At 40.6% G+C, this 24,650-nt stretch overlaps 2 protein-coding genes across 4 annotated transcripts in view; one reads left to right on the plus strand and one right to left on the minus strand.

Moving 5' to 3' along the window:
• The window catches only part of MTOR (mechanistic target of rapamycin kinase), a 68,497-nt gene that overhangs the window by 26,764 nt on the left and 17,083 nt on the right, over positions 1–24,650 (minus strand). For all 3 annotated transcript variants that reach the window (XM_064470401.1, XM_064470400.1, XM_064470399.1), the window contains 7 exons: positions 24,485–24,577; positions 23,638–23,784; positions 22,690–22,832; positions 21,329–21,491; positions 21,049–21,194; positions 4,396–4,471; positions 2,330–2,469 (listed from right to left, as the gene is read on the minus strand). In XM_064470401.1, the coding sequence (XP_064326471.1) occupies positions 2,330–2,469; positions 4,396–4,471; positions 21,049–21,194; positions 21,329–21,491; positions 22,690–22,832; positions 23,638–23,784; positions 24,485–24,577 (908 nt within the window). The remainder of the gene's footprint in view (positions 1–2,329; positions 2,470–4,395; positions 4,472–21,048; positions 21,195–21,328; positions 21,492–22,689; positions 22,833–23,637; positions 23,785–24,484; positions 24,578–24,650) is intronic.
• On the plus strand, positions 13,813–20,167 carry ANGPTL7 (angiopoietin like 7). Its single transcript, XM_009502734.2, has 5 exons — positions 13,813–14,280; positions 15,992–16,092; positions 16,430–16,624; positions 17,455–17,653; positions 18,688–20,167. The coding sequence occupies exons 1-5, from the start codon at positions 13,902–13,904 to the stop codon at positions 18,855–18,857; spliced, it is 1,044 nt and encodes a 347-aa protein (XP_009501029.1). The 5' UTR covers positions 13,813–13,901; the 3' UTR covers positions 18,858–20,167.

A 24,650-nucleotide genomic window follows, 5' to 3' on the forward strand; every position in this document is an offset into this window, starting at 1 on the left:
GTCAGCTCCAGTCTACAGACACAGGAAAAAAGACCCTACTCCGGAGGAAAAAAAAAAAAGCAACCAACCAACCACCAAAAAACCAAACAAAACAAAACCCACCACCAGACACGGGACGCTTAAAATTTTTTGCCAGCGTTTGCGCAAGGAACATATGATCTGAATAGCTTGTGCATGGCTCCTGCTATCAAACATTTTCAATAAACACATCATCAAGTTTGAAGACAGAGGCTAGAGAATCAATGCTGCTGTAACCTAGTATGAAGACTTGTCATGGCAAGATCTCAGAGGGGATCTGAATCTTTCATCTCCAGTGGAAAGGGAAGCATCAAGATTTTTTTATATTATTTCTTTTAAATCAACTGTGAATGCTCCATTAATCAAACCAATTACTGTGGGTGTTGCAGTTCCAGAATTTCTCAGCCTGGATACTCTGTAGCAGTGGAATGGCTGCCAACTGTGAGGGAGGCCAGCTTGCTTTCTCTACTGTCATCCTCTCCCCTTCCAAGAAGGAAGATGAGTTAGTCGAACAGAACTGATGGGCTGCCACAGGCAAGACAGTCGTTCTGACAACTTAATGGCCCAGGAGAAAAAAAATCCCAACAAATGAAAAACCAAGCCAAACCTAGCAACAGCAGTAAATCAAGACCTCACAGATGCTAATAAAGGAGCATGGCTCTTGCAGACATAACTACATCAGGAGACAGCTGGCTAAGAATATTTTGGCTGTACTTTCAAAACGTCACTGTACAGAGTACTGAAATAATGAAGCTGTGTTGTATCAGTTCTAGATTAACTGTCATATTCTGCCAAGCAGACTCCAGCAGCACAGTCAAGTTGAACACTACTTAAGAATATTATCAGCAGTCAAAGCATGGAATCCTCAGTCTCAGGATGATGATGCCTCTATAGCCAGTTGCAGGGTAGCAGACAGTACTTTGCAAAGGGACTTTGAATTGCAAAACACATCTGCATAGAGATGGAGTGCAGTTCCACAAGAGCAAGCACAGAGATCTTTGTAATTGCTCTCATCACTACAGACCGTCAATAGATGCACAGTATCTGGCTCCAACAGAAGAAAAACACCTTTTTGTGATATATTTGTCACTGATATGTGAAGAAGTGGGAGCTTCAGAGAGGACACTTTACACAAATACATGTCCTGCAGGAGGGAGAAATTCCATAAATCCCTGGCGGGCATTGCCTACTCCTAGAAAACATGACTGAGAAACGCTCAGTAAGAGGATCTGTTTTTCCTGTTGAAAAAGCTACGCCCAATATGCCTCACCCTCATCTAGAAACAAAAAGGGCAGAAAAATGCTGTCAGAATTAGGTTTCTCAAACAGTTCTGTTTCTCTAACAGTAAAATGACTTCACTGAAGAGGAATCTCCTTACCGTGTGTCATCCCATGGGTTCACGTCAGGACCCATCAGGAGAGAGCTCTAGTGACATGAAAAGTTCAGTAGAAAGGCGGAACCTGGACCAAATCACATATGCCCCTGGGTAGAACTGCATGCTACAGTGCACAGGCTGCCTTCTCCAATTATCTTCTTTGAATTGAAGTGAACAAGGAGAAAACCAGAAGCTCCCAGTTAACTAGCAAGCTATAAAGTCACTACCAGCTCACCCTCTCACAAAAACTGACTAATCAGTTACAGCTTGACAACACACATTTACCATAGGGTTTGAAATACCAAGTGTCCACAAAGACAATGCTTAATGAATGCTTAAAAAAACAAAAGAGTAATCATGAAAAACTCAGCCATCTACAACACGGGCAAAGGGTTTTAAAGTGGGAGTCATTTATTTGGCATAATCCTACACCCAGGTGACAACTACTGGGAAGCAGACAATTTCACTAGCAGTTGAGCAAAAGACCACACATTCTGGGTAGGCATAAGTCTGACCATGAATAAATACAGAACTCTCTCTCAAGCTTTAATCAGAGTTTAAACAGGAGGGCCACAACAACTCCTTTTATGATGGTTTTTGACAAGTGCTGCCCAGTTAATGTTTCCTGAGAGGTTGCCACTATTTAAAATTTCTTTCTCTGCTACAAATGGGGTTGATCTGATCATAAGACTGCAGATGCTTTTCCAGAGAGACCTTAACTTCTCTAAGCCTTTTGGGATGGGCCATTTGATATGTTACTACCAGTTCTGACTTCAGTGAACAAAGTGAGAAGTCGCTGGAAATAAATGATTAAGTAAGCCGGAGTAAACAGGAATTCAGGCAAAAAAATTTTCACCTGGATGACAGCATCCAGAAGAGTTAGGCACCATTTTTAAAGGCACCATTTTTCTCAGTCTTCAGGCATTCCCCTCTTACCATTCACCAAGTGCTTCCAAGCAACGCATCCGTCCTAGCATGAGCTCAGGATCATCTTTGTTTGTGTCCATCTTCTTGTCATAGGCCACCAGAGCATCTTCCCATTCATGAAGCTTTTCGTACCAGGTAGCTTGAATTTCCTAAGGAGGACAGGGGATCAGAATAAATAGCAGGATTAATATAAAAATCTGTGTCTATGGTGGTCACTTAGCCCTTTTTTCATTCTAAATATCCTCATGCACTTCTATGATACAGAAAAAAGCCTTAAGCTAGTGCAAAAACAGGAATCCTGAGTATTGCTTAACCTGCACAGAAATTAACTCAGGTTTACCAGACAGATCAATCCCCTTCTCAGTGCCACTGAAATCAGCTCAGTAGCTGATGCTTTTCGTTTTGGGGAGGGTGAGTGAATAGAATAGGAAAAGAGGGTAAATCTGTAAAATATTCCACTTCCCATTGTTGCACACGCTTGCGTTTAAACAAGAACAACAGTCCTGTGTTCAGGAATGGAGGGACTAACTGGAAAAAAAAAACCCAAACCCAAAAAGCACGCTCTGCGTCTGGCTACTGCTAGGCCATTTTTCAATACAGCAGGTAGTATGATGTTGGGGTCTAATCATAGCCCTCACAAGGAAAGGCTGTTTGTATCAAAGGCTTTAAAAGGAAGCCAAGCAGTGATCCTTATCAGCTGCACAAACTTTTCTGCAGTCTTTGTTTCTAGATTTCATTTCTAATTTTCAAGAAATAAATGCCTTTATTTTTTTCCATACTTATCTCTGCCAGCGTTATTCTGCTCAGTCCTTGGCAGCTCATGTCTTGACATAGGCTGCAGAATAGATTCTTTTCCCAGCCCTGTGGGCAGGGTCAGTATAAACCATGGTCTGTATTCCAGGTCTTCCACTTAGGATGTTTATATACCAGCCCTTTAACTTCTCAGCTCAGTCATAATATCTCAAGTAAGTTCCTGAAAGTAGAGCTCACGAGTCCTCTTAATTTCTTTTCTCTGCCTATTCTGGCAAACTCCATTTTGAGCTACATTTATTGATAGAACTGAATTTCTGCTAAAGAGTGAGGTCAGAATTAGGAGAGCTTTGCTCAATCCACCCAAGGAATCAGAAGAAGCTGCATAGACGTTCTGAAGTCTCTACTTCTCCCAGAAAGGACTCTTTTCCAGTCTAGATGAAAACCACACATAATCCTACACCAGAGGTATTCCACCATTTTGTGCTTATGCCTGTTCCCACCTTCCAGTGGTTCCTAATTAAAGAGGCTGGTCTACCATGTTTCCAGGGCTGCCTTCCTTTTCCCAATCACCCTAAGGCACTGCACGAATTGTCACTGCAAAATCATCTCTTTAACAGAGTAGAACTGGCAGGAGAGCACAGATGCTTTTAGTCCCTGAACACAAATTAAATGCTTATTAAAAAGGAAAAAAAGAAAAAAGGTAAGTCATGCAGAAGAAGAGACAGAACAAATACAGAATAAGGTTATTTTGTTTCTCTGCGCAACACTGTAAGGGACTGGCTAATCTGCTATTCTAAATAATACCTGTGAACTCTTTGGCAGGTTCAACATGCCTCCTAGACAAGAAAGGCTAGAGGCACAACTTCCACTAAATCCTTACCTGGAAGGTGTTGATGCAGTTTCTCAAAACCCCTCAAGTATTTAAAGCTTAGATCAGGAACTCCCTCCCTCCCTTTCCAGCTTCTTCTAAACAAAATTACTTATTTTATCAAGATGATAGCTCCCCACAGCTGCATTTAGTGTCAACGATAGCTACTAAATTCCCCTTTAAATCAGGTTCTTGCACAAATCCTGGCAGCCTTCCCCAGCTACCTCACCTGTATGCAGTGTTTGCTAGTATACAGCTAAGTACACAGTATACATCCCCATAGGCAGCAAGGCACCTTTAGTAGCAATGAGGCAATATTGTAAGCAGGAATAGAACCTCAACATGATCGACTGAAAAAACCATAACACTACCACACACAGGGAAAAACAAAACAAACCTACAAAACCCATGAAGACATAAGACACGGAGAAGGGAGTTATCCAGCAGGACTCACCAGCTCCCCAAAGTGCTTCATGGCATATTCCAGGACCCCAGCAGCTGCTTCTGGCTGTTGCAGTTTATTGTTAATACTGAAAAGGTAGGAAGAAAAAGACCATTTAAAACAGATGACAATTATTAGGGGCTGTTATGAGCTTCTGCTTGATAATACCAAGCTCTATCATTTAGAAATACCTCATTTTTCTTTAAAACTTTCAAGTGAATGATTAGACTACATCAGACACACAGCAACTGCATATTTGCAAAACAATAGGTGCACGCATATTCTCTGCACATATTGTCAAGACTTGTTACACAAAACAGTAATTGCGTATTATTATCAATTCTAAATAGCAGCCTGCATAGGGAGAAGAACAGTCCCCAACAGTTTGAAAGGCATAATAAGTGCAGCTGTTTGAGAAATTAAGAGCTTTACAGCACTGATTATTTTCCCCTTTCTCTTAAATGGACCACCAACTCCCTTAAAAAAATCAGAGTAGAGATATTAATGCTTCAGGAAACAATCTACATCATTAGAACAGTTGACAAGTGTCACCAGGAACACACCTGCTGACTTCACAAAAATCTTGCGGCCCTATTTTCAGTTTCACATTTCATATAATCCCTCTGCACCGGTACTAACCAGTACTGGTGCTCTTCTTTTGCTGGTTTTCAAGAAAAGCTCCTGCCTTGACAACCAGTCCTCATTCTGTACCAGTGAGGCATCTTGCTTTGCAAGGGCAGCTGAATTTTGGGAAGCACAAGCAAATAGGCTACTCATGAGCCTCGTTCTCCAGTTCAGCAACATGATGTACAGCTATTCTCTTAAATCATTTCTATTTCACATTGGTTTTCCAATCTCACTATCAGAAATGGCTCTGTCTGCACATTTGTGCTTGGTGATCAGCACTTTTGCTAAACCCCAATGTAATGAGAAAATAAACTTCTTATGAAGCTCCTGCCATTTTATAAAGCTTATTTATGAACAGTCTTTTTCTCATTGCTCTCCTCTTTCCCTAGTGGTGCTGGAGAACCAGGTGCAAGTTGTTCAAAGCAATGTCACAACACCTGAGCATGCTACCACACACCCTACAGTCCAATATTAATCCTAGTTAACATTTAGAACGGAAAGAGCATAACCTAACAACAAGAACATGTCAGCTGAGAGCAATGCAGAGAGACTTTCAACGGTCTTTGAATACGCTGCTGTAGATATAGGCAGGTTTCAGAAATGTCCCTTCTTGCCTGCTATCATCAGAATGCTTGCATATTCCCCCCGCCCCCCGCCATCAGAGGCCTGTTAATTAGTAAGACACAAAGAAATCTATAGTATTAAAAAGGAGTACCCTGAATAGACAAAAGAGGGAAAATTCTCAAATGAGTGCTATATGTCTGTGGAAGTTTCCTTTCCTGACTACTGAAGAACCAAGCTCCTAGACATACGCTGGATATCTGGGAAGGTCAAGTAAAATACTCTTGGAAATACAACCTCAGAATGGCTTGAGCTCAAATAAGATGTAGTCTGGCTAAGAATGCACCATAATCACAACTCAAGACGACAGGCACCCGAAAATGGGAAGCACTTGAAACACATCCATGCCTTCTTTTAGCAAGATAGTCAAAGAGCATACTACCTCCACACTTCCCAAGGGAAAGCTAGGCAGCGATGCCTCATAAAAAGTGATAAATGGCTGTCACATTTCATATCCCGATGATTTAAAGAGCCATTGGCAGACACATCACTTCCAGCATGTCAGACAGTTAATTACTTCCAACTTATCTTTCTTGACAACACTTCCTGACAAAATTGGCCATTATCTTTTATTCTTCAACAATTAGCACTGCGCTTTTGCTGATGCTCCCTGGTGCACTCAATTACTCTTTTTTTGTTTCATACTTTCTTGGCTGTCCAAAGTAGAATTAAATGTTTCAAAGCCATCTATGGCTAGGTTAAGCAAAGGGAAGGGAAAGACAGGATGGGGAAAGACTTTGATTTAAAAAGAATACACAGCAGGAGATAATACTGTGTTGTCATTATTAATCATAAATACTCTCTTGTAGGAAATGATCTAGCCCACACAGTGAGTAAAGATAGGCAATTTTGTGGACTAGGATAAGCCACGGACTGGGAAATCTGTTAATTATTTCATATTTTAATGTACCACATTAAAATAGTGTATACACAAAATGGGGGGGGGGGGGGGGAGAGCAACAACATTCATTGCTTTGGCAGAAAGAGACTTAAACACAGAGAAGTACAACTGACAAGAAGAATACAAAAAACCCTCCAAAGCAAGACTTCTGCATCAAAGCAGGCTTTATTAATAGTGCTGAATATTCACTGACTTATTTCTTCAGAGTAATAAAACCTTGGCAATCACTGCACTGCTTTGCTATTCAGTTTTGCAGGCTAAGGGAAACACAGTTGCATGTGGATTAAGTTCTGATCTTGTGTTTTGGAGGGTTTTGTTTGTTTGTTTTGAAAGACCTTGGATTTCTGCTTTTTCTCATCCACTGGATTCAGTGTGCTCTGAGTGCTGGAAGTACATTGACAGTTCCCAAGAATTACTACCACCACAGCTGACTGGAATGTGCTTTCAACAGACCCACAACTCTGCATACAAATTCTGAGAGCAGGCCTGCAGACTGTACTTCTCTTGCAAAAGCATTTCCACATGGAGTCCTGCTAACACATTCAAAATACAGGTTTAGAAATCATGGCATTCTGTGCTTCCTTACCCTTTCACCTTCCTACTATTAAGGCCTTGCCCCTCTTTCTGCAGATCTGATGAGGTCTGCGCTCAGGCAGACTCTTCTTAAATTTTATAACACTCTTAAAGCACTACAGAGCTGTTTCCTACTGATCATGCTAGAGACTGGACAGAAAGAACGACACTACAGAAGAGCATCCAGGCACACAGAAGAGGCCCCGAAGGCCTAATATTCCAGCCAGGCAGAGTTGCCAGGGGGTTTTAGTCACAGTATTGCTGCTAGAAATCAAGGCAGTTTACCAGATTAGAATCAGTGGGATATATTTCTCCGTGTATCTGGAAAAAAAATAAATAGGAAATCTTTCTGGATCACAGAAGAAGGTGGGAAAGCATCTCTCTACATAGAATCAATGCTGCTGGCTAACTGAGCAGACACTAACCTCAGTCTTTGTTTACTGGGTAGTGTCCTTGCAGCTATTCCTTTGTCTGTTCATTTTTGTTTAGAAGCTAGAAAAAAGCCACCACTACCACCTACTTTACTTGAAGGCTCAGCAGCAGGCCATAAAAGAGGAACCTTATCTCCTTACTTGGAAGTTTTTAGGTATAGGTTTGGTAGGTCATAGGTTACACATGTCATCTTTCATGAAAGGCTTAAGGATTCAGCTATGCTGCCTGGTAGGGACTGGCAGAGTCTTCCAGTATTAATGCTCAAGTAAAATATTTCAAAATTATACCTTTTAAAATGCCACATGCACACATATAAAATCTTCTGAAACTATTTCAAGACAGAGCTGTCTTCATGTTTGCAGGCAGACTATTAAAAAAATGGGAGTCCACAGAAATAACAAGATTGCCTAAGTCATATCAACAAGATTTTTATATAGTTTGAACTAATGTACTAATTTCACTGTTTAATACCCATCATTTGATTTCACATCTTATGCAATAAACAAAGTGATTAGAACAAACAACAAAACAACATTAAGATCATTATGCTTTCCTTCAAAATGAGGATTAATTAGTTGCAAAACTGATTTTAATCAATGAAGTTTTTGAAGTATGAGTTTGGCTCACCTGGGCTCACTGTGTAATTACATAATGCAGCACAGTAGAATTAAAATTTATGTCAATCACAATAACAAAAGCATTAACTCCTATATTTCGAGTGCACAATCTTCAGCAGCTGTAAGGGGCAGCTGGATAAGGAAATGAGACTGGCACAGAAAGCTTTGTGAGAAGTCAGTTAAACCCAAGATTATAGATAGCTGCCTCACCCAATTTATTAATCAATATCTGTACTGTAGCCAGGATAACAGCCAATCCTCCTGTCCAACCCTAACCTATTGGTAGCACTTGATCACGATGAGTGGGATATCGAAATGTGACAAGCCTTCCGACTGAAAGAATTTTGTTGGGATGGAATAACATAGTAACTGGAAAAAGTGACTACCCTTGGCAAACTCTCTGATATAAGTCTTGGACAAAAGTCTTAAATCTTTGAATTTTATTAGTAGTGAAAGGTTACATAAACCTACAGTTTGTTTATTAAGATATCAAATAAAAATGTAAGTCTTAAAAGTGCGAAGGACTAAAATGTAGCACACTGAGCTAGAATCACAAAAAAGATGACTATTTAAGAGAAATATACTCCTATTGCTTGTATATTATGAAGGCTATTTAAACAGAAACCAGACACGTACTGGGAATGAAAAACAACTTTACCATCCTCAGCAGGAAGAGCATTCAAATGATGGACTTCTCTTCCACAAACCCCAGGCATTAGTATCTAATGTTTATTAGAAATATTCTCTTTTCTACAGTCCTGGGAGCTTTCCAGTCTTCCATTATTTTGGTGGTTTCTAACAATATTCTCTGTCACTCAAAATATATTAAATATTCAAGAACTCAGAAGTAAGAGACTCGACCCTTCCCCATCTTCCCATAAAAAGGAAAATCTTTGCTTTAACAGAGCCTTTTCAGGAGGTCCTAGCCCATCTGTGAGGGAACACACGCATTTCCTATTGCCAGAAAGCATCTCAGGACTTCGCAGAGAAACCTTTGCAATAAAAGCAGCTTGTGTGCAAAGTCTAGACAAGAAGCCAAACTTTTTTTTTTTTGTCTCCCCAAGTTTGATTAAAAAGCTCCTCTGTGACAGATTTTACCACCCTAAGTCAAGCATGTTTTTCCTTCTGAAGAAGTGCTGAAAGCCTACTTCTGGGATTAGAAGTGGAAGGCACTGCTACTTTGCAGATACTTTGGGGAACAGATAATCCTCTGGCAAAAGGAATAGGCTTTGTTGGACAGTTTCCCCAATTCTACAGTTTATTTGTGTTCAGGCATCCCAGAGTCTTTAGTTCAACAAGCCTCAGGAAAAAAAAAATTGCCCCCCAAACACCACCAAAACCCAATACATTTCTATCATGCCACTAAAAATTATTCCCATGCTGGGAACAAATACATTTGAGAAACCAATACCAGCAAAAAGCTGTTTTCAATAAACAGTTGTGATGATTGACTGCTTACAGGCCAGAGTAGCAGCCCCTTCAGCTTTTCACAGCAAGGGCGCACCACATTGCTCACAGGCATTAAAATTGGCCAAATTCCCAATCTTGATATAAATGCTTGCAAATTAAACAAAAACATTCATGAGCTGAGAAAGGAAAAGCAGGGAAAACCGTTACAATAAAATTCTTAGCCAGCCCTGCTGATCAGACTGCAAAATTTTTTATCACCTATTTATTAACCCGATTCAGTAAGGGCAGAGAAGGAAAAAAAAATTTGCCAAGGAAGATATTTAGCAGAAAAAGGTGAAACAGAGAGCCAAAGTTTTTGTGTATTGGTTATGCAAAGAAAGAATACATTAAATAAAAAAGAAATCACAAATGACTGTAGGAAGTATTAGCATTTTGTTTCTCATCAGACCCTCTCACTTGTTCCACCTGTTCCTACATAATTTCAGAGATTTACAATAATTATTTGCAGTAGACAACAATTTTATCTCACTTCACTAGGGATTTAGTCATTACTGTAAAGCTATAGCAGCATGGAAGTTAGAACATTTATGAGCATCTCCAAAATCAGACACGAACAGTTTCACACTTCCTTGGAGGGGAAAGCAGTGTTTCACAGAGCTTCAAAGTGTGGGCTCCTGTGATCTGCCAGCAGAGAGCTGATGAGAGCCTCTGCCATCTCAGCAAGCACCAGGAATTCTAGATTCTAAGCATTTACAGGATGCATATTAAGGGTTTTGCAATGACTGGCTACCAAATAAATAGCCACAGGGCACTGAGCTTTTCTTCTTGTCTCAGCTTCACATATACCTGCCAGAACAGCTTCCCAGAGAAGGCAGTCATTCAAACCCACCTTTGATTTAATCTGGCCCTCCAGGGACAAGAGATACGTGGTTCTAATCAATTAATACTAATATCCTTGAACTTGGTAACATCAACCAACATTGTAAGTATAGGGTACATACTAACTGCAACCGTGTTTAGGCTCAATTCTCCCAACCACTTCAGACCTACATCATTAAAGTCAAAAAGGAATTGCCTCATGTTCTTGATTTTAGGATCTCATCTTTTTAGCTACCATGTAGAAGAATATTTCCACATACAAAATACAACGGTAGAAAACCAGGGCAATGGATTTCAGACCAAATGACACTCAATTTCTCTATCAGTATTGGGGGAAAGATAAAAAAATAGGACTAGGACCCACCCAGTAATCACAGAACTAGTTTCTCCCTAGCTATGCCCCAAACTATGCCTCTTTCCAAAAATATAACAGGATCCTGAATTCAAGTTGTAAGTACACCAGTACTTAATAGTGGAACAGTTTCCTACAGACTGTCAACCTCTACAGCTGATCTAATCTGGCACTGACTAGCATCAGTAGCTATTGCTGCCTAAGTGACTACACTCAGATCTCCATGCAACAAGGAAAGATTCATCTTTCAAGAACTCATAAAGAAGTCAAATTCCATTAAGGCTAAAGTCTGTGCCAAGGGAGATCTGTCTGCCCAAATCTCTCTTAATGCTTCCTCAAAAGTAAAGACAGACGGGAATATCTGTGCTCTTTTCCATTCCTGCATAATATGTCTGTTGCCATCCCCTTACACAGAACAAAGTAGTATTACCTCTGTTTTAAAACAGGTAAATCAAACTACGTGAAATAAAGATGGCTTGCATTATAATACGCAAATCAGAGGCTGAACCCAAAATAAAACCCTGGCTGTCTCATTTCCAAGTAAATACTCCAGTTTAGAGATGGGATTTGGGGGCTTTTCTGCACTGTTTTGTAACATTTGTTTGCAACAGTTTGGCTGAAACCTGGATTCTTCCACAATTTGTATCAAGAGGGAATGCATGAACCTACAAGCAGCTCCCTCTTCCACATCTGCCCCTCAGGATATGAGAGTGTGTGTGAAATTCAGACTGTACAAGACAGATAGAAGAGTTATGGTAAATGAGAGCAGCAGCAGAATGGATCAGAGCCCTGTGTAACACGGTGGGGGTGTTATCAGGGTGGCTTTTTGGGGCAGAGAAGCCAGAGACTGGCCTGTCCTATTCTTTGTTCCAACTTTGACAAAAACACATTTCTCATCACAGGAAGCCTGAGAAGAATTTGCCCCTGGGAATGACAGAAGCTCCAGCTGGAAGAGGGCTCAGACAGGATTAGAGGCAGAACAAAAAGGTCAGGCTTTCATTCGTGTGCAGTGGCACTTTCTGGTCTGAAGTATAAAAAGCAATTTTGCTATGGAAGTTTTCTGGAATGTCCATGACAAAAATGTGAATGAAGCCGATGGTCTGCTGTGGAGGTTTCCTCAGTACTTTAATCAAATTTTACTTGCATACCTCTGGCGGTATCTCAGGTCACCAATACCACACAGAGCCTCACCAGCTGATACTATAGACTACAGTGGTTCCTGCTGAAGTACAGCACAGAGGCAGTCACCCACAACAACACTCAAGACGCTCATGCTGCCTGTTTGGAGGTGTCTAATTCTGATCTCCTCCAAAAGGTCCCCTCTTCCTCCTCTAAGAAATTCAGGTTTATGAAACATCTGTATTCATATTCCACCCCTTCGTGCTTCGATGCTTTCGTCTTCCTAAAATCCTTGCACACTCCGTGGGGTGTCTCCTACTGTTCTGCAGAAAAACTATTAGCCAGCTGTGGTGCAAATCAGAGGAAGAAACAAAGCATTTAGCAACAAGTGTAACAAAGCTAAGGAGAAAGAGAAGCTGCACCAACAAAAATTGTGCTTCCTATTTCTCTGAAAGGGGATGTCAGATCAGCAAAGCTTTTCTAATCTTTTCTAATTAAGCAGAAATCCTGCAGCCACTTTGGATCAGCAAAGGAAGTCTAGATGGGATAGCATGTCTCAGTTGGGTTTGCCCTCATTTTCTTTGTTAAAGGAGAAAGATTAGCTTTCTTGGACACCAAAAAGCTTTAATGGCATTTACCCCAGCAGCAGATACATTTACTCCTTCATTTGCATCTTATCTCTGCCATTTATCACAATCAGAAACTTTTCAGGAAGATGCAAGAACCCACATGTTGGGCAACTCCAGAGCAGCTGGCCTGTGGAGAAACAATTTAACCATAAGGATCTAGAACAAAAAGTTGCAGCAAAAGGCTGGCCCATTGCTGAAACAGTTCTACTTTGGGATCAAATAACCATAATCAACTTTTGAGCTGTTAAAAGATATAAAAGAGGAGACTAGCAGGCACTATCTCAACCAGCTGATACTTGATTCATATTCTGAATGTCTAAAGATTTAAGATTTACTCTTAAACCTACACTTTATGTAACTGTGAACGTTTTAATTACCCATAGATTATCCTCTCTTAAAATCTTGTTAATATATTGGCCTCCATAATACTGGAGTTAGACTGATCACACTGCCTGTAGAAAAACCTACGTCTTGTCAATTTTAAGCAGACTGCCTTTCAGCATTACTTAACGTCCTTTCACTTGCCCATTATGGGTAGGCAGAGGCATGGGTTTTGACTTACATATTTTGCAGACCACCCTCAGATATCCCCCTCTCTAAAAAGAACAGCGCTGAATTCTATAAAACAAACAATGCAGGGACACTAGAGTCCCGAGAGGAGGATTAGATGCTGAACTGATGAAGTTGCTAAAACATTATCTAAATTAAGAAATACTGCAGGCATGGAGTTACCCCCTACAACTTCTGGGGAATATATTAGTGGGACTTGTTGCAGCTAGGGCTGGCTACCTACCTGCTAGGGAGTTATTGTCCATGAACTTTTATAAACACATCCTGTTTGGACAGCCTTTTCACATTCTGGACTCTAATGCTCTTATGCTATTGAACTGCCAGAACTAGCCACCAAGAGGGCTACAATCCAATAGGCAATAATTGCTGGAAACACTTCTCATTTCCTAGCCCTCTCCCACACCCCTTCAAGACAGAACTGAGCAAAGTCTCTCCTGCTCTCCCCAACCTTTCTTGGCTGAAACCTGTTTCAATTTCACCCTGTAAACACCTGATACGAACAGATGAACTGGGAGGGGCCAGAAGGCTCTTAATAGCTTCAGGGGGGTGGAGGTAAACAGAAAAATAGTATATAAGATGCTTTGAGACAGACTTCCAAAGTGCATAGACTCTGACAGGAGGGGACTGGAAAAAAGCTACTTCTTCAGGCTCCACCTTCAGAGGCTCACTTCATTGGAAGAAAGCTAGGTACCAGTCTGCTGCAGCACTTCCAGAAAGTTTCATACCTACCCCAGCCGCATTCAGACTACCCGCAGTCAGCTGGAAGTTTTCTTTTGCTGTAAGCAAAAATGCCAGCAAGATCCACTGCTCAGCTGGCGTGGCTCTGCATTGTCACCGTGTGTGTGGCAATCTACCCAGCACTGCTGCAGAAGCCTCCTAAAAGGAGAACAATCAATGGGAATGCACAGTCCAAGATGATAGGCTGCTGCCATGAGATTAAGGAGCTCAAGTTGCAAGTAGCCAACCTGAGCAGAATGCTGCAGGAGCTGAGCAAGAAGCAGGAAGGTGACTGGGTGAACGTGGTCATGCAGGTGATGGAGCTGGAAGGGAGCACCAAGCAGATGGAGTCCCGCCTCATTGATGCTGAGAGCAAATACTCCGAAATGAACAACCAGATAGATATCATGCAACTCCAGGCAGCTCAGACGGTCACACAAACTTCAGCTGGTAAGAAGGGAGTCGCCAAGCTCCCAGATACACCTCTTAATGCGCAAAATGAACTAATGACTAGTTCTTAATGCTAGCACGTCGCACTAATATGATTAGCAAGTATGCATACTGAATACTTCCATAGGCAGGTGATCTTGAGAAAGCTAGTTTGATTTGATCTGTCAAAAGTCCAAAGATCAAGCTATATTTTAATATCTGTACATCTTTTATCAGAGTTGAAAAACTGAACAGGTACTGTATTTGTACAGTGAGGAACTCAGTCTAATGTTTAATTTTCTGAGCACTACAGTACCAATCCAAAAAGAAAGGGAGCTGGCTTCGTCAGGGAATGGCTCTGGCAGTAATATCCTCTGAGTTCACAGTGCTGACAGGGGACTGGAAGTTGGTAAAACAATTACCAAGCATTACTGGAGATTTATAAGTGTATCTTTATGACTATCACTAAAAGAGTGATCCATTATTTGAATGATAATTCTCAAAAACTCAAAGCTGTAGGCGATGCAAGACTCAAACTGTGTTATAAGACTAGCCAGAGCACAGTTAAATTGTTCCAAATTCTCTCTTCCCTGAGGGAAGATTTCACTGCACACAGTGACTGCACAGGCCTGTACTAAACGTGGAATGCAGGTGCATTTTGTAGGTCAGCTACCTGTAAAGCCACTTCTAGAAGTAAGTGACATTTTTGTTGAGTTTTCTCTTAACATGAAATTCACTGCAACAAGCTTAAAACTTCCTTAAAAAGAGCCTGCTGTTTTCTGGGATGAGTTTGCCAGAACCCTTTGTTTGGATTTTGGGTTTTTTTAAAGGCAAAGGAAAAACTTGTAAACCTATTTACTAAATTCTTCTTACAAGAAGTTCCACTTGGCTAGTTTGCACACACCACTGTTTACAATAGGTCTTAAACAAAAAATTTACCATAATGAATCTCTTTGAAGCTGTAGTAAAGGTTTGGAAAAAATACAATAACACAGAGAAGGAACTGGCCCAGAAGGTATTTAACAGACACATCTCACCTCACCACGTAAGAGACATTTAGTCTGTCCGAAATTGGGAACTGTCAGAATGGATAAAGGCCTGCTTCAGCTAGTTTATCTTCCTCAAAAGAATAGCTGTGCATTTTACCATTTTCAAGTCAGCTCCTGAGGCTTGCAGAGACTGACAGATTGACTGCAGCTAAAAGCCACCATCTCTGTCACAGACTCTAGTGCAAGAAGTGCTGAGCAAATATGCCTCATCCGCAAAGTTAGCTAACCTGTTCAAGCACACAGTCAAAACAAGCATCTGGCCGTGGGCCTAGCCACTCTATTAGATAAGCTTTTATTATCTGGGAGGGGGACAGCAAATATACACCTTTTTACCTTCTAGCACAGACACACACCACAGCAATGTGAAGAGAAAGTAGAGATGGCTCTTTGGATAGGAGAGGTAAAAAAACCCCAAACCAACCAACCAACACCAAACAAAAAACAACCAGCCCCAAAAAAAACCAACAAAAAAAGAAAACCTCACAAAGTCCCAGTGCTACAACCTCTTTTTCTAACGCATGCATTGATCAAAACTAAACCATTTCAGCAAAACATTAGACTTGTGGGAAGCCTTCTTCACTTAATTACTCTTTGTACTACAAACTAAGCTTTACAGAAACCACACTTAGAGCGACATAGTTCCTGCTGTTCAGATTCTTACTTTCTGGTTCTGATTCAAGTAGATGCTGTCTATGACTGCTCATCACTTTACCAGAGGAACTACCGAATCTCTGGTGTTTACAAGCTACCTCATGATGAATTTTTGGGGAGTCCAGATTTGGAGGTAAGGATGTCAAGTATGTAATCTATATTACATGTCTTTTTAAATATAACCAAGAAATACTTATCTACCAGAGATGAAAAGGGCACATAGCGAGTTATAATATCCTGCACTTTCAATCAGCCTCTTTATGCAGGCAAACTTCAAGGAAGGAACGAGTGCACATTTAAGAGGGAAAACAGAAAAAGGGGTTCATTTAATACATTTTTCCATTACTTTTAAACAGAATAGGAATTTCTTCAAGTTGTGAAATCTGGATCAATGACTTGTCTTGTGTTAAGAGACTTGAACGTTCCTAAGTCTACTGACAAGTAAACACTGTCTTTTTTTCCTGTTCTAGGTGTTCTGTGACATGGAGACAGATGGAGGTGGCTGGACTATCATCCAAAGACGTAAAGTTGGTTTGACATCTTTCAATAGGGACTGGAAACAATACAGGGAAGGATTTGGCAATATTCGGGGAGATTTTTGGCTGGGAAATGAAAATATCTACCGACTTTCAAGACGCCCCACCATTCTGCGAGTGGAGCTGGAGGTAATAAATAAGCCCTTAATTTCACCAGCAAAAGGTTTTTGTACAAAGTGATTCTCTAGTAGCAGATACCTTCTATCTCTATACAAGGCCCAAAGAATTTGCACGCTTTAATTACAGAAGGAGGAGGCAGGATAGATCTAGTGACACATTCAAGGACAAGACAAAATTATGTTCCTCACTGTGCAAAGTCAGTAGGACAACCTTCTCTCTGCATACAGGTTGTGTCTTAGGGAACACGTGGGGCTCTAGAGAAGCCTGCAGAACCCACTGCAGACAGATCAAACTGCTGACCACCTCAGATTTAAAGATTCACAGAGATATCCCACAAAGTTTTAAAGAGACTGAGTCTTCTCCTTTTGCAGCATTTCCTTCCAGCCTGTGTACAAAAGTTAGCATTGTACTACTGCAAAACAATTTCTACAGTCTGCTAAAGGCTTGGGTTTGACTTAGACTAGTTTATAGCTCGTATGATAGCTTTGAGGGATGGGGTACGTATAATGGAAAAAGTGAGCTGAAAGGCTTTTAGCTAAAAGTCACTCTTTCAGACAGGGAAAAAAATTACTTGAGACAGCACGCTATGAGACAATATGTTGAATGCAAGATCTGTGCACCAGGCTTCCATACGTATTGTTTAATACCAGTGCAGATAAGACTTGATATGATGCTTTGCTCTGGAAAGCTTTTTCTGCCGTCTGAGACAGAAAAAACTCGTTAAAAATCTAGGTCTGAGCAAAAATATGCAACATGAACTGTATATAACCATAGATGGATTAGTCTTTTCATAACTATTCTAACAGGACCTTTCTTCTTCATTCTTTCCTCTGTGGCAGGACTGGGAAGGTAACATACGCTATGCGCAATATAAGCAATTCACCCTGAGCAATGAAATAAATAGCTATCGTCTTTTTGTGGGCGACTACTCTGGCAACACAGGGCGTGATTCCCTAAGGTACCACAACAACACCGCCTTCAGCACAAAGGACAAGGACAACGACAAGTGCGTGGATGACTGTGCCCAGTTCCGTAAAGGTAAAATACACATAAACGCCTTCCCCTCCTCAGAGAGCTGCCTGGGTAATTTGTAGAGAGCCCAAGACTCCCTTTTTCTAAGTAACCAGTAAGTAGCATCTGGATGGCAAATGATGGGAGAGGTGACCAATTCTGGAACACACATTTATCGGTTATATGGGAAGTCTGGCAGTTAAAGCTGATTTACAGAGAGCCAGACTGTATGTTTTAGACATCAGCACTCTTCAAATGATTAACTGTATGCTCTCACCTACACATACTGTTATCCAGCCCACTATGTGTATCTGCTAAGCTGCCAGACTATCTCAGATGTTGATGCAATTCAGTGATGCAGGGAGTTACTCTGTATATCTATAAGGTTTTTATTTTTTCTTATATTTTTATGAGATTTTAAGTTGTAGTATTAGGGACTTGTAATCATTCTCCTATATTATTATCCTACATGCACCTCAAGGTTCAACCTGAATTCTAATCTTTATTCCTACTCTATTAAGAGCCTCTAATGAGGTTACTCTCTTCATTCAATTTATTATCTTTATATGAGGTCTGTCAAAGATAATTGTCTTCACTGCGTCTTGCCCTTTATTTTTAATTTCCCTATTGTGCCCCTGCGTGACATGCAAACAAAATTGTTGATATCAGTCTCAATAAAATATGCAGCTTACTTGCAGAGTACAGAAACCTTCTAAATGCCTTAAGATGCCCAAGCTAAGAACCCAAATTCATTTCCTAAGCTAACGCTCACAGTCAGAGACAGAAACATGTCAAGGAAACAGTCTAAGAGGAATGAGCAACTAAGTGAAAAGCTACTGGTCTAATTTGACTATGGAACTGTGAAGCGTTTATTTATTTAGTATCTATGTAAAGTTTTTAATTTACCTGCAATCCCAGTTATTAGGGCCATAGGTCCCTGGGATTAAATGATGTGTGCTGGTCACTCTCCTCAGAAAAGAGCAATAATTCTTATTAATACAAAACATACCTGTTTTAAGTAAATGGCTCACCAGGAATCTATTAATGTGTTTTCTGAAAAGGTGGATATTGGTACAACTGCTGCACAGATTCCAATCTGAATGGGGTTTACTACCGCAAAGGAGAACACACGAAGAACATGGATGGCATCACCTGGTATGGATGGCACGGATCAACCTATTCATTGAAGAGAGTTGAGATGAAGATCCGGCCAGAGGACTTCAAACCGTAGAGGGAACCAGTATTTGATTGTACAACTACCTGATGCCACTGCACAGAAGGTGGGCAACAGACAGCTCAAAATCAGCCAAATAATTGTTCATTTCATCTAATACGTGCAACAGCTACATACTGGCTACGTATACACACAAACACTAAGGCACACCAAGCACCAGCCACAGCCACTAGTGTTATCGGGGCTCAAACTTTTTTCTTCCTCTTAAGGCTCTTTCCGAAAGGAAAAAATACTGTGTTAAAATAGGTTAGAACAGTATGCACTTACAGCACCTTCAGAAAACCTACTGGTGTGTTTTCATTAGCATTGTGACTGTGGGTTGCCTTACTGTTAACCAGCTAGGCAGGGACTGAACAAAGAAAGCCTCCTTGTTGCTTTTCCTCCAGTGTCTAGAGTAAGCATCGCTGAGTAACTCCTTCCAAGAGGGACTCAAATCACAGGAATTACCTACTCATTTCAAACCGGAGGAATCGGTCAGAAGCATCCCTGATGCACCTTTCTTTAGTGCATAGTAAGTGGCTTACATTCCCATGGAGGAAAAAAAATGAAGCCTGGGTTCTCTCCTGAAGTTTGACTGCCATCTTCTGCTACTGCCTCAAGTAGGTCCCCGCAGAGGGCTGCACCCAGCAGATAGTAACCCTGGAGGAAGGGTTTGTCCATAGGGTCTGTGTGATGCTTATTCCTATCCACAGATCACCTAAAGGTTGATAAACTAGAAAGCAACTTTCTGGGCTGCCATCAAATTGTGTTCTGGTTTCAACATAAGTGTGCTATATGTCAGTAAGACTAAGAGAAACAGCAGGTTTACAAAAACACCCAGCCACCCAGTCAGAAAACTCCACTCCAACACTTAAAACCACTGTATCCATGAGCAAAACACTAGTACACACCAGAGAATCTGCAAGTGCCAAAAGTTAGTCAAACATAAGGCAATGTTTGCTAGCATACAGTGCTGAGGAATATTAAAATCTGTTCTGGAAACTACCCTAATTACAAGTTACCTAGAGATGTTATGTCAAAAATCAGTATGTTTCTCACTTACATAACACAGTGTTAAAAGTAACAGTTAAAAAAGAGGCTCCTCCTGTAGCCATACTGTTGTTTGGATACGTTGGAAAACATAGTTACAGTTAATATATCTATTTTTAATCACCTGAAAGAGTTTGAATCTAATTTAAATTGTTCAGTCGTGTGTGAAATGGGAGATAAAGGTGTCTCGGGAATTGCCTTACATATGTTTGACTATTCATACTGTAAATTTCAACTGTGTGGAGCTATAGTTGGAACTACTTTAACTGTGGTCTATAAAATGGATTTTTAAAGGTTTCAACTTTTTCATTTCTAATAAATTGTCTTTCATTTTTAATCCTGCTTTACTTCAAGTCTTTGCTCCTTAACTTGCTTTTTGATACACCAAGAAACAGCTGCACAAGTGACTGAGGCCAGGAGAAGGGAATACACTGAATTCTCTATTTTCCTCAGAAAAACAAGAGAGGACAAAGGATGAAAGAATATAAGAGAGGAAAAAACCAGGAAAGCACAACTCCTAGAAAGTAGGAGGGCTGAAAAATTCACTGCATACAAAGCTAAACTTTTGCTCAACCAAAAGCAATTTGTCCATCTCAAATGGTAGAGTTAACATTTCTGTGATATGAAATGGAGAGCCACATTTTAAAACATGTAGTTTAGCACCAAATCCTGCGCAGGTGTTTCAGGCTAACATCCTTCTTGTCGACAAAGCTCAGGAAACAATATACTTTTGTTATAATATCTTCTATTTGATATATGAAGAATGAGACCTATCTAAGCTACATGAGCAGAAACTGATGAGAAATTTTAATTGACAACTTCAGCTTTTCTGGCTTATTTACATGTAGGTGTAGAAACCTCTCTCATCTAACTTACAGCTACTCCATGACATCCCATATTGAACTTTAAGGGTGACAGGTGGAAATCAGAAGACTCCACCTTTTCCTGCAGGCCTTCACACAGCTTCTATCATAATTTTAACCACATAACACAAGGGCAAAACTCAGCAGCTATGAGCATACATCTGCAAGCTAGTTAGTAAGCCTAGAACAAAGTCTTGTGACAGAGACTTAAGTCCTGAGAATCGTCTAGATGCATTCTAATGGTATCCTAAATTGGGTACAGATGCAAGAGCAGAGATCATCAGTTGTGGTCCTACCTGATGAGAGACTCTAGGATGGCCGGGGTGGGACCCTTTTGAAATTCCAGCTCCTTGTAGTGAAGGGCCTTGGCATATGCTCGACACTTTGCAGCTCTTTCCCCCAGGAGGACAATGCCATTATCATCTCTCAAAGGCAGTGGACCCTGGGTAGAAGCACATACATCAAAAGCAGGATGAGTACAGAAAAAGAAAGTATGCCTGAACTGTTCAAACCCTTTCCATAGGCATCAGCCAGCTAGCCAGCATTAGAAAAAGAGTTGCCGAACAGCATCTCTACCTTGTCACTGTGTTCCATGAATTCTGCCAAGTTCAGCAGTGTCTGAGTGACTTCTGCAATGTCCTGAGAAGTCAGGGCCAATTCAATGCTTCGGATCAGCTCATCCTGCTGGTCTTCATTCAGTTCAGACCAGCATGAAACGAAAGCAGCATTAAAGAGATCTCTGAGGGAGAAAGCAAAAGAGAGTGAGTGGTGAGGATTGATTATTCATGAGAAAAAGTCTATTTGACAGTGGGCTTGCCTTCAAATTCATAGGAGAGCTACAAAATGCATTTAGATGCCAATCTGCAGTAGTGATTAGCTTTTATACAGCTAACTTCTTTTAATATAATATTAATAATGTGTAATACTTAGTGAAACCTGCATTTTAAAAATATATAATAGGATGAGATACTACAAGAGTAGAAATATTGTACTATCACATGCTAGCAAGTATTTTAAGGCTAGACCAAACTCTTCACAGCAGCAAGGATGCTCTTCTGCTGTGATGAACCAGGCCTTAGATCTCTCTTAGATCACAAGTGAATGTAGTGAAAAAAAAAAAAAAAAGATGGTACATTTTTCTGGACACACATGCTGCAACACTTGTGTCTTCTGTGCTCACTAGAGGGCTGCAATAGCTGGAGTTTGCATTAGTGGCAAAGCTTGAGGAGGAAAGGTGATGAAAAACAGATACAGTGACAGCCCTTGCCACTGCTAGTACTGTGGAGAAATACTGTGGGATGGGTGTCAGATGCATGGAGTATATAGAGGACACTAGCATTACCTCTGCCTACCTCGGAATCGCTGACTTTTCATCATGCTGTTTGCCCTTCTATTTGAAAAATGATAAATCTCACACTAAGACAAAATTAAACCAGGAATGAATACTTTTCTAACCGCAGTAGTCAGATTAATATGCACCGAGATGTGCAAATGTATATCATCAAGATGAGATAAAATTGGCAACTGCTTACAAAAACTCAAAGTTTCTCCAGACATAAAAAAATGTTGGTTGCAAAAAAAAGACAAAGCACTACAGCTTATTCCACTCAGAGGCATTTTTTATTCACCCACAGTAGATCCTCAAAACTATTCCATACCCTGCTGTTTTTCCAACTTCACTTTTATGTGCCTTGTGTTGTATTTCTAGGCTAATATGCAGAATTCCAGTGAAAGATTTTGTGCACATCACAGAGCAGCCAACTGGGAAGGGTGGAAATGACATCAAGTTGCCAGCTATTTGATTTGTCCCAATGCAGGAGCTATCTCTATTTATGGAGCCTAAGAGCTTTTAAGTAACTTTCTTTTTCCTTATAATATCTGGCTTGCATCTGCAATTTCAAGTGATTTGAAAAAAAAACAACCCAGAATTACTCTACCGAGCCATGGGATTATATGCCTGAGCCAGGGCCCAGCACGAGCGCAAGGATGGTGAGGAGGAATCTTTCAGTAGCTCCAGGCTCAGTCGTCTTAACCATTCTAACCAGTCATCTTTGGAAACTCTTCTTGCTGCTCCCCAGGCCTGCAATACAAAGCAAGACAATTCAACTATGAAATAAAGCACTTTCCAAAAGCAGTAGAAATCCATCAGCAGGCAGCATTACTTCTTCACAGCTCCAAATTACATTGCTGAGTCTCCCTTTTCAATTTCTTGAACTCCATTATCTTTACCAGATATTTGCAGCACTTCAGTCTCATTTCTAAGAAATCGTCCCTAAATGTACTCCTGTTGTGACATGCCAAGTATTTAATATGAATAATTCTTTCCCTACAAAAATACATCAAGAGCTGAAGCCACTGCTGAAGCATCAGCTTAAAAATGTAATTCTAAATGCATTAAGTCAAGTGTTTTCAATCCAATCCCTCCCACTACCGACTGCATGCTACATGCATTAACTGTTTGGATTGGCCACTGCTTAGCTATCAAGTTCTATACTGGATTCAGGAGAATATAGAACTAAGATATAAAAGAAGTGGCTGATGGAAAAAGCCAGAGGCTCTGAAATAGATGTCTCTAGAAGCTACAGATGATTCCTTGTGATCTAAGAAGATTTGTTTATACTTCACATAACAGGAAAGCGCCAAGGTTACTTCATGGCCATTAATAATCTGATAATTCAGCTGCTCCTATCTTTAAAGCTGCTTAGCACCTTCTGATTTTGAAGAGAGTCTCAGACACTACTTTGACCTCAGTTTTGTACAGAGCTGGCAACAGAAAAGAGATGTAAATAGACGTAGTTTAGATGCACTGGACAAAGTCCTTAGATGTGACACAATAGCTTCTGCCTTCAATAGCAAGTTCATGCTGTGCAGCGCTCCGGTCTTACCTTCTGCAGGTTGATGGTGCTAACATGTAGTTTCTTCATGGGACCTGTTTCCACAGGACCACTGGCCAAAGTTTCTCCCTGGTTGCTTCTCAACATTCGGTGCTGATAAATCAGGGGATCCTCCTCTTCATCAGCAAGAGTATAGCCCTACAATAAATGGCTTACAGTGAAGATCACGCCCACACATACAACAGCAATTTTCTACAAGCCAAACAGATGAAGCCAGAGCACTATCCAATCTCACAGCAAAATATGTGAAGCAGACAGCTGTGTTTCGTTACGATTACACCTTATAAACCAGAGAACTTGAATGATATCCCTTTTCTATTCAACATAACTGTTAAGAAATCTTAGCTCCTAGTATTAAAATCCAAAATAATACACCTTAAATCAAGCACTCTTTCCTATCTGACTCCCTAGTAAGCCATGGAACAAGCAGCTCACTGCTGTTCTCATAGGTCAAATTGCAGAGCCGTTACTGAGTTTCTGAAATACTATCAAAAATACTGAGATAACTAGGTCTCCTTAAGCCCTGAAACTGTGGAAAAAACATAGGGTATAGCCACATTTAAGAACTACTGAGAGAAAAAAGTCATGACACTGGCTACAAGTCTAAGTTCTTACCTAGAACTTGCAGTGACTTTTCTATAGGAAATTATTGTCAGCTGGTATTTTTCCCAATGCAATCTCAAGTCTCCTTAAAAAGCTGTACTTAACGCACAAATACAGCATCAGCCACTCTTCACTTTATGAGTAACCCAAAGTGAAGTTTTCAGCTACATCTGTTTCAACATGAAAACATCCCCAGAGTACCCTTATGCAAACAACTATATACTTGTCTACTCACCTTTACAATTCTGCAGATAAGAACGTCATAGCGTTGATGGTTAATTCTGTGTCGCACCAGAACTTTGTTCACCATCGGGATAAAAATCTGGTACTGTACAGGGGAATGCATCAAAAGCTAGTTACTCAGTGTCACCAAGAGCAGTAAAATCCCACCTTTGCTTCAC

Source organism: Phalacrocorax carbo, chromosome 20 (assembly GCF_963921805.1).
Source record: "Phalacrocorax carbo chromosome 20, bPhaCar2.1, whole genome shotgun sequence".
In the NCBI taxonomy this organism is placed as follows: Eukaryota; Metazoa; Chordata; class Aves; order Suliformes; family Phalacrocoracidae; genus Phalacrocorax; species Phalacrocorax carbo.

Excerpts from the sequence above, each read along its gene's own strand:
- ANGPTL7 (XM_009502734.2), top strand. The coding sequence starts at position 13,902 with ATGCCAGCAAGATCCACTGCTCAGCTGGCGTGGCTCTGCATTGTCACC. Across the intron at positions 16,093-16,429 it reads TGGGGAGTCCAGATTTGGAG|GTGTTCTGTGACATGGAGAC; the intron begins GTAAGGATGTCA and ends TTCCTGTTCTAG. Across the intron at positions 17,654-18,687 it reads CTGTGCCCAGTTCCGTAAAG|GTGGATATTGGTACAACTGC; the intron begins GTAAAATACACA and ends TTTTCTGAAAAG.